The sequence below is a fragment of the Passer domesticus genome, chromosome 1, assembly GCF_036417665.1.
Source record: "Passer domesticus isolate bPasDom1 chromosome 1, bPasDom1.hap1, whole genome shotgun sequence".
NCBI classification, from domain to species: domain Eukaryota; kingdom Metazoa; phylum Chordata; class Aves; order Passeriformes; family Passeridae; genus Passer; species Passer domesticus.
Window position 1 is genome coordinate 108,111,264 of NC_087474.1, and position 13,845 is coordinate 108,125,108.

At 37.3% G+C, this 13,845-nt stretch overlaps 1 protein-coding gene across 2 annotated transcripts; it reads left to right on the forward strand.

Moving 5' to 3' along the window:
- Positions 1–437: 437 nt before the first annotated feature.
- On the forward strand, positions 438–13,211 carry MC2R (melanocortin 2 receptor). 2 transcript variants are annotated; one of them, XM_064402599.1, is made up of 3 exons: positions 465–515; positions 821–920; positions 11,586–13,211. In XM_064402599.1, exon 3 carries the CDS (start codon positions 11,713–11,715, stop codon positions 12,697–12,699), a length of 987 nt encoding a protein of 328 aa, XP_064258669.1. In that variant the 5' UTR covers positions 465–515; positions 821–920; positions 11,586–11,712; the 3' UTR covers positions 12,700–13,211. The 2 variants fall into 2 exon arrangements, with proteins under 2 accessions (XP_064258679.1, XP_064258669.1); XM_064402609.1 differs by lacking the exon at positions 821–920 and having other exon boundaries at positions 438–515.
- Positions 13,212–13,845: the final 634 nt, after the last annotated feature.

Consider the following 13,845-nt stretch of genomic DNA (forward strand, 5'->3'; position numbering starts at 1 on the left):
TGGTGCTGCTGAGTTCTCTCCACCTTGTTAACTTTTCAGTTCAACCACCAGTTGTGTCTTTAGTAGAGATGATAGGTTGAAAACAAAGTCAGTGAAAATCATCTCATTGGCAATAAATATCTTACACCTTCTCAACCATTTACCTGAGTGTAAATGCTATTTATAATATAGTCTATGATCTTTTTGTGATTTACACACCTCTTCTTCCAAATATTAGGAAGGGAGGTTATAAAGAGGAGTAGCTGAAAAGATAATCTATCTGAAACAGAATATTTTCCCTTTGATTGGGCAGCTTGTTCTTTTTTTTTTCTTATAAATATTTCAAGAGACAGTGGATGATTTATTTTACAGAGATCCTAATTCAAGGTTATGCCCATGAAACAACTGTCCTCCTCTTTGATTTAGATGTTCCAATCTTTCCCTTACGCAAAGACTGTGTTGGCTTCATTTCCTTTATAAATAATCTTGCTCCCAAAGCTACCAGCAAACTGACTCACAAGAGGTTTCACTAGCAGGTAAGTGAGGTTTACAAAATATATCTAATGTCAGAAAGCCTGCTTGGAAAAATTAGAAATATGCAATGTTATTGTGGAATGGAGTGCCATATTTCCTAATGTTCCCTGAAATCTTTCATCTTCCAATCATTCTTCTTTAAAGCAAAATTTTAGCAAGGGTTTTATGCCTCTTGTATGGCGACTAAGTAAGATTATCCTCTTTACCAATGGAAGAAGTTAAGGTATAGAGTAGGAGAACTTCTATTGAAATATTTCTTATCTTTTGTTTACTGTTTTTCCTGTTTGGGTTTTTTTCACTGTGTCAGCCAGAGGCCACACATCCCTCAGAGACTTTCTAACTGGTCATCAATGACTGCTTTTCTGAGTCTGGACGGGGAATTATCTGAGGAAGGCTACACCTGCCAGGTACAGTTTTGTTGTATTCACTCTGTTCAGGGAGACCAAATTCTGTTCTCACTTGCTCAAGTGCAAGTATTGAATAATTCCATCGATGTACCTGACAGTTACAGATTTCTCAGACAACTGTGTGGTTTGCTGCACTCTAATTGCCAATACTTTTAGATACTTAATCCTGTGTCAATCAGCAGCACACAAGAGAGGAAGGCAGAGAACAGCAGCAGTCTCTGCCTTGAGGCAGATAACCACAAATGAGGACAGAGCAAATGTCTCTGCTTAAAGCGTGTTGTTGTAGATAACCTGAACTATTACTTAGACTTTGCCTTTCCCTGTTAACTATTTCAGATTAGAAGCAGAAGTCAAATTTCACTACATGCACACACATGCACACACACACACACACAAACACACACAAACGCACCATATATACCTGTAATTCCATGATAACTGTGTAGAAGTAGAAATACCTGTTCTGCCACAGCTTCATTGCCATAGGGACTAAAGCCATAGGGACTAAAGTTTTATGTGGCCACTACTCCAAGTGCAAGTAGATTTCTACATTCTTGGAGAATATAGATATGAGTCCTTCCACAGTTTTTTTCCTACTCATTCTCCCTCTCAGGCATATGGAATGAAGATGGCTCTGAAAAGACAAATCTAAAAGAGGTATTTTCTTCACCCTGCCCCCATTCTAAAGGCTTCCCAAAGAAAATAAATATCTATTGAATTAAAATTTTAATAATTGTCTTTTCACTACTTTTTAGCATAAATGGATATATATATATTCATTCAGTGTCAAAACAAAAAGCACAATGGAACTTTTAAGCAGCTCTCAGGAAAGAAGATGCTATATTTTTGATGTATGTTTTTGTTTCAATAAGAGATACCCTATGCATCACACAAGATAATGCACTTAAACAGCAGGCTACATGCTAGAAATCCACACCCTTGTTTTCTGTCATTTAAAAATATTAAATATTACTCTAATGTTACCATCTGTTTTGACTATTATTTTGTTTGCAACTATTGGAGCAAACACAGCCAAAGAAAAAGATGGCTGGCTCCTAAAAGAGCAGCTAGTTTTGCTTCTTTCTTTAGAGCAGGAACACAGGAGTTATTTTTCAATAAATTGTTAATGCTTTTCTGTAAAGAAGATTTCCTTAATGCTTGCTGATAACATTTTTGTGATGGCATTATTAATGGAAAACAGTGATTTAGTGGAAAGTGTAAGAACAGAGCAATGGCCTCCAGAAATGTCACTTGAAGGCCTCTTGATTGATTTTACAAAGATCCCAAAGAACTATTTGCTCTGTGTTTAAATCCAGTATCATTTTTTGTTCTTTGTAGAAATGTACAGCTTTATAATAAATAAAAATTTTAAAAAAATTTCTTAAAAATAATTTCTTCTGGAAACAAATAGGAAAGAATAGTATAACAAAAGACAACTACAAAGTCTGGGGCACAATACCTATTGTTTCAAAGAAACATGAATCTTTTCACTATAATCTTAATAAAGAAACATATTTAGTACATTTTGATCACTGTAGCTTGTCACCAATTGTCGCCAATGACATGAGACTCTTCTGAGGGTGAAGGATGTGAGCAAAGGTTATAAGTACACCACTTCCAAAGCAATTATCTGCATCAGGCAGGGCAAGGTTGGTTTGGTTTTGTCTTTTGGTGGTTTTTTATTTCTTTAGGTAGATTATGTTGTAAAAATTACGACTGACTAATAATTATATCACAATAGTTGAATTTCTTAATATTATCTCAACTTTACAAAGCAACAGAAGCTTTGCAGAGAGTAAGGCTCCACATGTTTCAGAAAAAAAAAAAAAAACAACTCTCATGATCACATATACTGTCCAGAAGTAAAGACAGGGGAAGCCTTCACGGCAATTTCACTCCCTTCCCTGATAGCTGTGTAGTAAATGACTTGCAGAAGTTCCCCCTCCCCAGGGCACAGCATGTTGTCTACACTGGTGGGAAGGCTGCTTCAAAGTGTAACTACTGAAAAACTACTGAAAAAGGAAGCAGAACACCAGTCAGATAAGCATTAATGAATTTACAGCACTTGATTTTGTACAGGTCCTAACTTTAATCTCTATAGGTTACTCATTTTCAGCAAATTGTCCACACATTTGACACGAAGAAGATCATCTCACTAAAGACTTTGTGAAATAAAGTTCACTAATGAATTTGTGAAGATCCTGTGTTTATGCCTTGTGACAAAACAAGAGTCTTTACATAACGTCCAATATTTTATGCAGCTTTTTTTCAGTCCCAGGTAACAGCATAGCTTACAGTCTCAGAGTTTGTATGTGAAAAATGATACTGCCACAAGAATTTAATCAATTAGAAAATGTTTCCTGGGTTTTCAGCTTTAATTTCTTTTTCTCTCTGCCTTTTTAAAGGTTCTTGCGTTTTCCTTCATAAGTATCCAACATAATTCCTTTTTTCTCTCGGCTACTGCAAAGATTTATTTTGTTAAGGACATTAAGAGCTTAGTCAATCCTTTTTAATCCATTTTACTTTACCTGCTTCCAGTATCTTTGCTGAAACACCCAGAGCTATGCACGTTTTACATGAAGCTACACTGACATAAGAGAGAGAGAAGTAGTCTTGACCATTTCGGTTCTGCATAGCTTAGATGCCTTATTACATTTTTATTTTTTTTAGCAACAAAATCATGGCATAGTTAATATACCTAACCTTAAATATTAATTAGAAAATCTTTCCTGATTTTTCCTTATTTATAAAACAAACACATAATTGTGTTACCTTGGTGCTGATTTTAAGGATAAAGAAAGAGAAACATCCATAAGAAGTAAACCAAACATTCAATTTTTTTTCAGCTGTAATCTTTGCAAGATCTCCAGTCTGTTCAGTTTATTATTTGGTCAGAAAATGCTTTTATGCTGTTTTCAAAGTCAGGAAAAAAGAAGTTTCTTCAACATATACACACATGTCATACATTTAAAATTTCATCAATTATGATTTGCACCTTAATTTCACTCTAGAAAGTATTTTTAAAAGGAAGTCACAGTTGCAATCATGTGAGTGAAATTTTGGTAGTAGTTAACCCAATTGGAATTTGCACAGCTTTAGATACAACAATATTTTTTTATGTATTTAGCTTGTATACATACACACTTCCCTTTTTTGCTTCCTTGCTGTTTTCTTTAAAAAGTGCCATCTCTATCAATGTGAAGTTATTTCTAAGACAGTAGCAACACTGAAATCATATGGAACATACACTCACTATCCTGGTGCAGTAAATCACCAAGATCCATGGCAGTGAAAAACCTTACACAAAAAAAGTTCATCTAGGCCTGATAACAGTTCATGAACTCGAGATTAGGAAACACAATGTTATATAATGTCTACTCATGAATAATTAGAATAGCTCTGATCAGTCATTAATAGTTGGCTGACACTATTTTCTTGAACACTAGAGGGAGATCAAAGCAAAAGAATAAATTACCTAATACAGCAGGGATACTAATTGCAGTTATTTAATAAAACTTCAAAAGATTGTGTGATGAAGATCCAGGTATCTTAGCATCTCAAATTTTCCTCACTGTCTCCACATACCTTTATTTGATATTGTTTTACCTACACTGTAATTTCAAAAAATAAAAGAGAACAGGACAAAAATACGTAGAAGGAAAATTATTCTATAAAAGCCACCAGTATTCTATTCTGGTATAAATTGGTTTTTCATAAAATATGTTTACTTTGATGAGAAGTTACAAGTTCCAGCAACTGAACAATGCAATGTGACCGCATGGTACTTTTTCCTAGCTGTACCTACAGCAGTAAGCAGGAGAAACTCGTGTTCCTTCCCTGGAAAGAGATCTTTCTGTTCCATCTCAATGCCAGCAACTGAGATGTTTCATATTCAGAAGTGAAAAATTCTGATTTTTGAAGCATGGGAATTAATGCTGTCACTCTTTTACAATCACAGCCACTGTTTTGTTCAGTGTTTGCTGGACAGTTTTTAACATATAATGCCTATATTAAAATCTAGACTTTCTTAGTTTTATATGAAGGAAAGTTATCAGATGTGCACCATTTTTACCGTCTCAGTTACTGATGGGCAATACGAATGCTCTCAGAAGGATTCCCATATAAAGGAACAATACTTAGACAATATCAAAGAACTGTGTTGCCACTAAATTTTAGCAACTTTCTTGGATGCTTCCTGCACCATTTAGGTCTGCTGAATAAATGGTGAGAGATTTAAAAACAAGGTCATTTGAGGAAACTATTTCCTTCAAGAGTTTAACAATTATAGCTGAGGATGTTTCACTTATGATCTGCTATTGTTCCTCAAGCAGGCAGGTTTCTGTTTTCTTTTTTTTGTACAGGCAATGCTGAGGTACTTTAAACATAGTCAATCTACAAGTGAGTGAGATACTTTCAGTACTATAAGACAGACAGAAAAGCTACAGAAAGTAGATAAGCTGAGAGACCCCTTAGGAATCTGTATTTTTTACTGACACAATTACTTCTGATGACTGTAAAGAACCATACAATGTACAGGGCAAGGCAGGATCAGGCTTGATGTGTTTTTTCACTTACCTGCTTGTTCAGGGTTAAGCCAGGCTGGCAGACAAAAAGAAATTGCCATTAGCACACGTAGGGGTCATCCTGCCCTCATAACTCACCTGCCTATAACAGGCCCAGCCCTTCTTGTCCCCGTGAAAGCCATTGCCTACCTACTAAAGAAAATTAAAAAAAAAAAAAAATAAAAAAAAGGTTGCCATTTTATTGTTTTACAGCTTTAAAAGCTAAGCCTCCACATCCATGTTTTTGAGTGCATTGTTTCCTTCTTAAATGCCTGGTGTACTCCCAGAAAAGCTAGAAGGGAAAAGGTATTTGTCACTAGTTTTTTGTCAAATGTACCTTGATACAAAATTGCAACAGCTGAACACAGGTGACTGAAAAAATACATTGCTCCTGTCCATGGAACTTTGGCTGGCATTTTCAGACAAAGGAGGTCATTCTAAACTGCACCAGACAAGGGGAACCAAACTGAACAGATCATCAGGTGTCCAAGTGATAAAGCTTTGGATCTAACTAGAGATAAAGGCATAGAAGCAAGTGCTAATACATTGGAGACTTTGGGGGACTGAGGGAAGGTTATGGCATTTCTAGTGACAAATGAGCACCTATTTATACACTGAGTAGGTTGTGAAATGTACTGTTTACACTGTGTATGATACACAAACCCCTTATTCTGTTCCATTCCTTCAAAATTACTGTAAAAAAAATTCCTGGTTCTTTTTTTTTAGAACCAGGAATTCATATATTTCATGGTTCTGGAAAGAAATCATTGCCTCAACTGGCTCATTATTACAGCTGTTTTGTGCAGTCCTAAAGCCAAAGAAACTACTCAGTACCCTTTCAGGTTTTATTTCCTAACAGCTATTTACAGAGTAAATACATCTTGGGGTCTCTACGATAACAGGAAATATGGTTTGCTACAAAAACAATAATAGATGCAAAAAAAAAGTCCCTGAGAAATTATACAGTATTTAAGATATATAATTTTTTAACCATATCTTCTCATTATAGTTCACAGCTGAAATTACTTTTATTGCTATTGCAGCTGATCTGGCCAATTTAATGTTTTGGCATCGAGGGAAATGTTTTATTTATTTATTCAGTGAATTAAGTTTTCATCCAATTAAAAAAAATTCAAGAGCAGACCTATTATTCCCAGACCTTTCAGATGCTAAGTCATTGTATTTCTACTGCAGAGAAATTTGTATTTTAGTTATCAGTGGGCACAGGACACACGGGAGAGATTTATGGTTTTTGCCCAAGGCTAATACTCTGCAGCACTGGGAGTCCCCAGCATCTTCAAGGGTATTCTCAGCCTTGCCACAAGCTGAAGTTCTGGGGCTGGCTTTTAGCTGTGTAATATAAACCAGTGCAAACACACTTTCCAAGCAACAAGAGCATCATAAGCAGCCACTACAAATATGTGCATTTTTAGTGACTTTACTATTGCTATAATGGGTTCATTGCCCATTATACAGCTCAGGAGACTGCATCCTGCTAGATAAATAATGTTTCTGAATATGCAGTGTTACTGAGCTGTTGATGTCTCCATCCAGGATCTAATTTAAACAAGAATGGGTTGATTTTTTTACTGATTTTGTTATACAGATAGGTATGTAAATGTGTTTCAGATTGTAAGAGTCGTTCATTGTTATTTATTGATTTTTGACTGTTTTACATTTCTTGCTACAGTCAGGCAGACTTATTCTTAGACCATAAATGACCTCAAAAAAGGTAAAATCCAAATAATTCAGCTATCGATTGCCAGGAAAACCAGAATTGTCCTATATGGCTTTTTTTTTTATTATAAGATTGTTGTGCCCTATTTTTAATAGTTCTGAAATGTAAGCATTAGCTTGGAAAGGTTGACTTTGCAGGTACCTGCAAAAGAAAATCTGAGGTATTTCAGAGAGGGAGTGGCATGGACCCATCATCTGGACAGTACAAAGCAAACCAGCAATATACTGACAGGGGAGATGAAATTTAATGCATTCAAACTGAATTTGGTATTAACACAGAAGTGTGAACTTTTTTTTTCATCTTTCATACTTGTGTGAAAGGACCATAGCTCTAATTTCTGTAGACAGTAGAAATATGCATCCAAGCTTCAAAGAGTCTTCTTTTCCCATTACCTTTTAAGACATTGTTAAGATCCAAATATTGAAAAATGTCTCTGCCCAAGTGAAGGTGAACACAAGACCATATGCCAAAGTAATAGTATGGATATTATTTAACAGTATGTGTGAGGTAAAGAAATAGAAAGAAATATAAAAGGGTGGTGAGGGAAGAGAGAATCAAGCACAAGACAGTCACCACCCATGGATCCAGTGGCGTCCTGGTGGTCCTTCTTCACCCTGGGCTTCTTGGTGCTGGGGACCCATTTTTCTGATGTTGCTCACCATGCTCACAGCAGCTTTACCTCCTGTTATGGGTTGACTCTGGCACAATGCCAGTGCTCTTATGAAAGGTATATTTCTAAAATGGTTACTGTGAGATGGGACCTGGAAATAGAATAAAGCAAGCTCCAACTTGGGAATGGAGGAAAAACACAACATTTTATTAATTTATAACATAAAGACAAGAGGGGGGAAAAAAGAAAAAAAAACCTACATACAATAATTCACAATGGAAAACTTCTAAAACACTCTTCCTCCCCCCACCCCTCTAACACTCAATTCACAGTTCAATACCATCCTCTACACATCCTCTCTTGAGTTCACCAGGAGAGAGGAGTTTCTCTCTTGCACTATGGGCCTCTCCAGGAAACACAGTTGGAACTCCCTGTGTTTCTGTGTCACACGTGGCAGCCGCCCGGAGAGAATCTGCCATGGTGATCATCTTCTTTCTATGTCCAGTGCTCTTACTACTGTCTATGGATTTAAACTGCTTCTTAGGTCTTTTTTAGAATGCCTTGCTTAGTTTTAAGAAGTGGCAGTTTCTCACCATTTGGGACACCTGTCCCGTCGATATTTTACCTCCTGGGGCCAAGGGGCTTCATGAACAGAGATCCTTCTCCGTTGAAGGCAGAGGGCTTCACCACACCCTCCCTATCAGTCTCTGTTCCTTCTACTTCTTCTCACACCAGCTTTGTCACTCCTGGCTTCTGGCTAACTGCTTCCTTCAAGGTGCAGTCGCTACATTACAGGAAGAAATTGGATCCATCCAGTGGCCATGTAAGAGGAAAGTCCAGCCAAAAGGCCATTTCTTCCATCTAGGGCGCTTCTCATCTGCTGGCATTTTTTCACCCACTTAAGCCTTCTTCTCATTTGCTCATCTTCTGTCTTCTCTTAATTCTCAGCTGCGGAGGATCAGTGTTTTTTACAGCTTTCATTGTCTCAGCACCAAAGGGGTTAAAACCTCAACCGCGGTCTGCCGGCGGCTGGGCACCTTGCTCTTCTCCTTCTCCTGGCCGTGGTGCCGGCACAAGAGATCAAATTTTAAGCCAGCACAGACTCTATCACTCTCTCCTGGGGCGGGTGCTGCCCAAACATTCCAGGTCTCCTCCACCCCTGCTCCTTGCAGGGCTCCGGCCTCCCTCCCCACAGGCCCCATGGCCTCCTCTCCCCCACCCAGACGCAGCTGGGCAGGGGAGGAGGTCAGATCGACTCATGGACCGGACTCAAAAGAGAAAGTCCCTCTGGGAATCTTCTGCTTTTAACTCCTGTGTGTTCTCAGAGGCGTATCCAGGTCTTCAGTGACCACTCTAAGTGCCAGTTTTCAAATCTAGCTACTGATTGGTTTGATCACAACTTTGTCAGAAACTCACTTCCTGGTCAAACCACGGCACCTCCCATGTGTAGTGTGCCTGTTCCTACACTGCTTAGAACCACTAAACTACTCAATGCACACTCTCTGGTAGGTCAGCAGCAGTGAAAAGAATCCTGTAACTGTGGAACTTACTGCAGATTTATAATGTTTGTCGTGCAGATCAAGCACTGGATTCATGACCCAAGTAAAACACTGAATACACAGACATTTTTCTGGGATATCTGAGATTGAAATATGACTGTGCACCACACTGAAGCATCAGAAAAGGAGATAATGGACAAGATCTTTGATAGAACTCTAATAGATATGATATAGATATAGAACCCTAATAGATATTATATGAATAGTGTGCCGTAGCCATGTATTCATGCTGCAATGAGAATCTCTGAAACAATATAGGCTTTTTTGGCTTTCTATTGATTGTTGGAAAACAACATTTAGTGATGCAATTATTCAATTTATTGTAAATGCACCAAAGCTCTTATAAATTCTCTGCTCTTAGCTTAAAACAAAGTAACTGTAAAATTATAAGCCGCAGAAGTAATATACCATGCCATTCATAATATTACATATTTTCAATGAAGGAAACTTCATGTTTTTCACGTAGTTTATTTCAGCAATACGACTGTATCAGCAAAGAAGCATTCTTGAAACACAGTTTTGAGAAAATAGCAACTTAATAAACGTTTGCTTGCTGAATCTCCTGTTTAAATCCTATTGAAATGAAGTTTTGTCTGAAGTGTCTGTGTTGACTTCCTATAAAGAGTGAAAATTGGTAACAGAGTGCTAGATTAGAAATCATTAAACTTAATGTGACAGTAGCTCCAGGTGAGAATAGGAAAAACATATCATTACAAAGACATTGTCAAGTTTCTTATTCTTGTTAGTAACTCCTTCCATCACATACTGACAGATGCTGGCCTAATTATCTTTGGGAATGCCCACACATGCTGGAGTGCAATACAGTTCATTTTTAACACTACACAGCCTCTGTTTTCAGATATATATGGGTACTCTCCTGAATGCTTCCTCTTTAGTGGTCTAGTTTCATCAAATTTGTGATGGCTGGTGCTCCAAGACTTGTATACAAAATAAATGAAACTTCCAACTTCTCCCTTTGAAACAGGGAGAACTGTGTGTTATAATATTCAGCAATAACTGTGTGTTATAATATTCAGCAACCCTGACTATGAACAAATATCCAAAGAAATGTCAAGATTTACTAATATGAAAGTGTCAAAGAAAGCTGGTTTAAATTTAAAAACAGAGGGGGAATCATTATGTTTTAGATTCATTTAGGGTAGAAAAGACCTTTAAGATCATTCAGTCCAGCCATTAACCCAGCACTGCCAAGTCCACCACTAAACAATGTCCCTAAGTGTCACATCCATACCTCATTTAAATACCTCATGAGAGGGTGACTCAACCACTTCTCTGGACAGCCTGTTCCAGTGCTTGACAACCCTTTCAGTGAAAATATATCTCTAAAGAAGGGGATTTTCTAAATACCAAAACTGCATCTATATTTCCCAAGATTGGCTGTGAAGACAACAAGAAAAGCTCTTTCTTATCTTTTATGGGTCATATCCAAGCTAAATTAATATCATATAAATTTATACATTAATGAAAAGAGTAAAAAGTCTATTCCTTTGGAAGGACTCCTATATGCTTGGATGTAGTTTAGATTAGGATCATTATGGAGAAAGGAAAACATCATCCCGATACCAAAATATTTGGGGTTTTAGATAGTGGTAAAATACAGATAAGTTGTACTTTGGATCTTAGAAATACTTTCATGGAATCAAAAGACAGTTTCAATCTAAATGAAAAGGAAGACTCTCATTAGCATCTAACATGCCTCTAAATACATCAGTATTTACGAATGTTTGCATCTAAATTGCGGGCATTTCATTACACCATCAACAGTGGAGGTAAACATGTTATTGTTCTGAACAAGAGTTTATCTTGGCTTTAGTTTTATTTGTGTCTAATAATGCTGAGAATCTTGTGAGAAGTGCCAGGCTTTCTCAAAGCAAACAGCTGAGCCAGTAAAGATTGCCAAACTCTTCAAGTTTGTAAGATTTGTTTCAGTAAATGTGGGATGCAAATTGGTAAAGAAAATTACCCATATTTTTTAAAATTACTTTGAAGCTAAAAGAGAATTTACACTTTGATTCTCTTTAAGGTTCAGTGAAGCCTTGAACAGCTCTTATTTCATCCAATTGTTTTCTCTATCTGCTTTAAACAGCAATAGATGATATTTCAAATATCTATTTTTGCTTCATATGTGTGGTCAATTTCTTCTTGATATTTATGTTTTTACATGTTTTATTGTAGGAGAATTTCCAGACATTTCAGTTAAGTCTTAAAATTGCCTCAGATGAAAGAGAGAGCCTTGATCAAAAGAAGAATGGTCTGATTGACAGGTCAGCTTCACAATAAAGCCAAACCTGAAAAAGAAGCAATGCAGACTCTTTCCATGACCAGAAGAATGAGCACTGAGAGACCTTCCAACTTAATCAAACACCCAGGGCAGACAAGCATTCCATCCCTCGAAAACATAAGTGATTTTTCATTAAATATCACTGACTGCACCCAGGTTGTGGTGCCAGAGGAAGTTTTTTTCACTGTTGCTGCCGCTGGGATACTGGAAAATCTACTTATCCTCATTGCTGTTGCAAGAAATAAGAATTTACACTTGCCCATGTACTTCTTCATTTGCAGTTTAGCCATTTCAGACATGTTAGGTAGCTTGTACAAAACTCTGGAGAACATCTTCATCATCTTATGCAAAATGGGATACCTGACACGTCATGGAGACTTCGAGAAAAAACTGGACGATGCCATGGATTCCATGTTCATTCTGTCTCTGCTGGGGTCTATTTTCAGCCTGCTAGCTATTGCAGCAGACAGATACATCACTATCTTCTACGCTTTGCGGTACCACAATATCATGACACTGAGGAGGGCCTTGGTTATCCTGGCAATCATCTGGGCGTTCTGTGCCGGCAGCAGCATTGCCATTGCCCTCTTCTCCTACGAAGCAGCAACAGTCATTCCCTTCACCATCCTGTTCCCTTTGATGATGTTTTTCATACTCTGCCTCTACATCCACATGTTCCTCCTGGCTCGATCTCATGCCAAAAAGATCGCCTCACTGCCCAGCAGCACCATCCATCACAGAACTAACATGAAAGGCGCGATCACGCTGACTGTTTTTCTTGGAGTTTTCCTTTGCTGTTGGGCCCCCTTTGTTCTTCACATCCTCTTAGCAAGGTTTTGCCCACACAACCCTTACTGTGCCTGCTACATGTCCATTTTCCATGTGAACGGGACACTCATCATGTGCAACGCCATCATCAACCCTATGATTTTTGCATTCCGAAGCCCAGAATTGCGGAACACATTTAAGAAGATGTTCTACTGTTCCAGGTCAAACTGCAGCTGGTGAACACTTCATCAAAAATGAAAATTATAGAAGCATTTATGGGGTGTTGTGCAACATCAGTGTGAAGAGTTAAAAATAATAACAATTTCACCCAAAGTAATGTTATGCTTGTAGTATACTGCCAGAGATTTTTCAGAGCTACCAAAGACTGAATAAAAAATAAGTAAGCACACAAATCTTTGTCAACCAGATCTCCACACTTAGCTAATTCTGCTCATAATTTTCATGCAAGGGAAAAAAAATAAACAAATGTCTTAATTATCTTTTGTCATTTCAGAAAAATCCAAACTAAAATCTGCATGATGTTGCATTACCTCAGATATGAGCAAATGCATTTTGTATCAATAATTTCAATTCAATACATATACTACTTTAAAATTCTGTTGTTTAAATTGCAATTAAGTGAATATTTGTTTCTAAACCATGCATTTGTATAAAAGTATATGGTTAAAAACATGGACATGTAATTTTGCTGTAAAAGTGAACTCAAGACTCTTCTTTATCATCTAATCTCCTTAAAATCATGCAATTAGTGATCTCTAAGTTTCAAAAGCAACTCTTGGAGTGTAAGTCCAAAAGAATAGGATATTTTGATTAAAATGCTATTTTTAGTCACTGAAATGTTATTTCCAACATAAAGTTGTCATGCCGGCAAAGACGGGTTTTAAATTTTAAAACTCCTAAGCCAGATCTGGACTAGCAAAGAGAATCGCTGAGCTTGTCAGTGCCAGTTCTCTTCAATAAAATAATAAGCTCCACAGATAGGAAAAGCACTTTGATTCAACCATGGTATGCTACAACAAAGAATTCAAAAAACATAATACCAGAGATAAAATTCAAACACTTCCAAGGAAGTCAGCCACCCAGGTAAGGAAGCAACTACCCAGTCTGGAAGGATGTTACAAAGCTGGTTGTAATTTAGAAACCCTTGTGAGAAAATTTTGAATTGTTCCTGCCAAAATAATACAGAGCTCACAAAACTTTAAGGCAGAATGGCTTTCAGCAGTAAAACATCCTGAAGCAGTCCAGAGCATGTGGTGAGGAATTAACCTCACACTAATTCAAGGAAGTCATTCAGCTGTTCCACAGAGAAGCAGTAGGAGAATTTCAGGAGTATGGAATATGGATAAACCATATGAATTCAGGTTA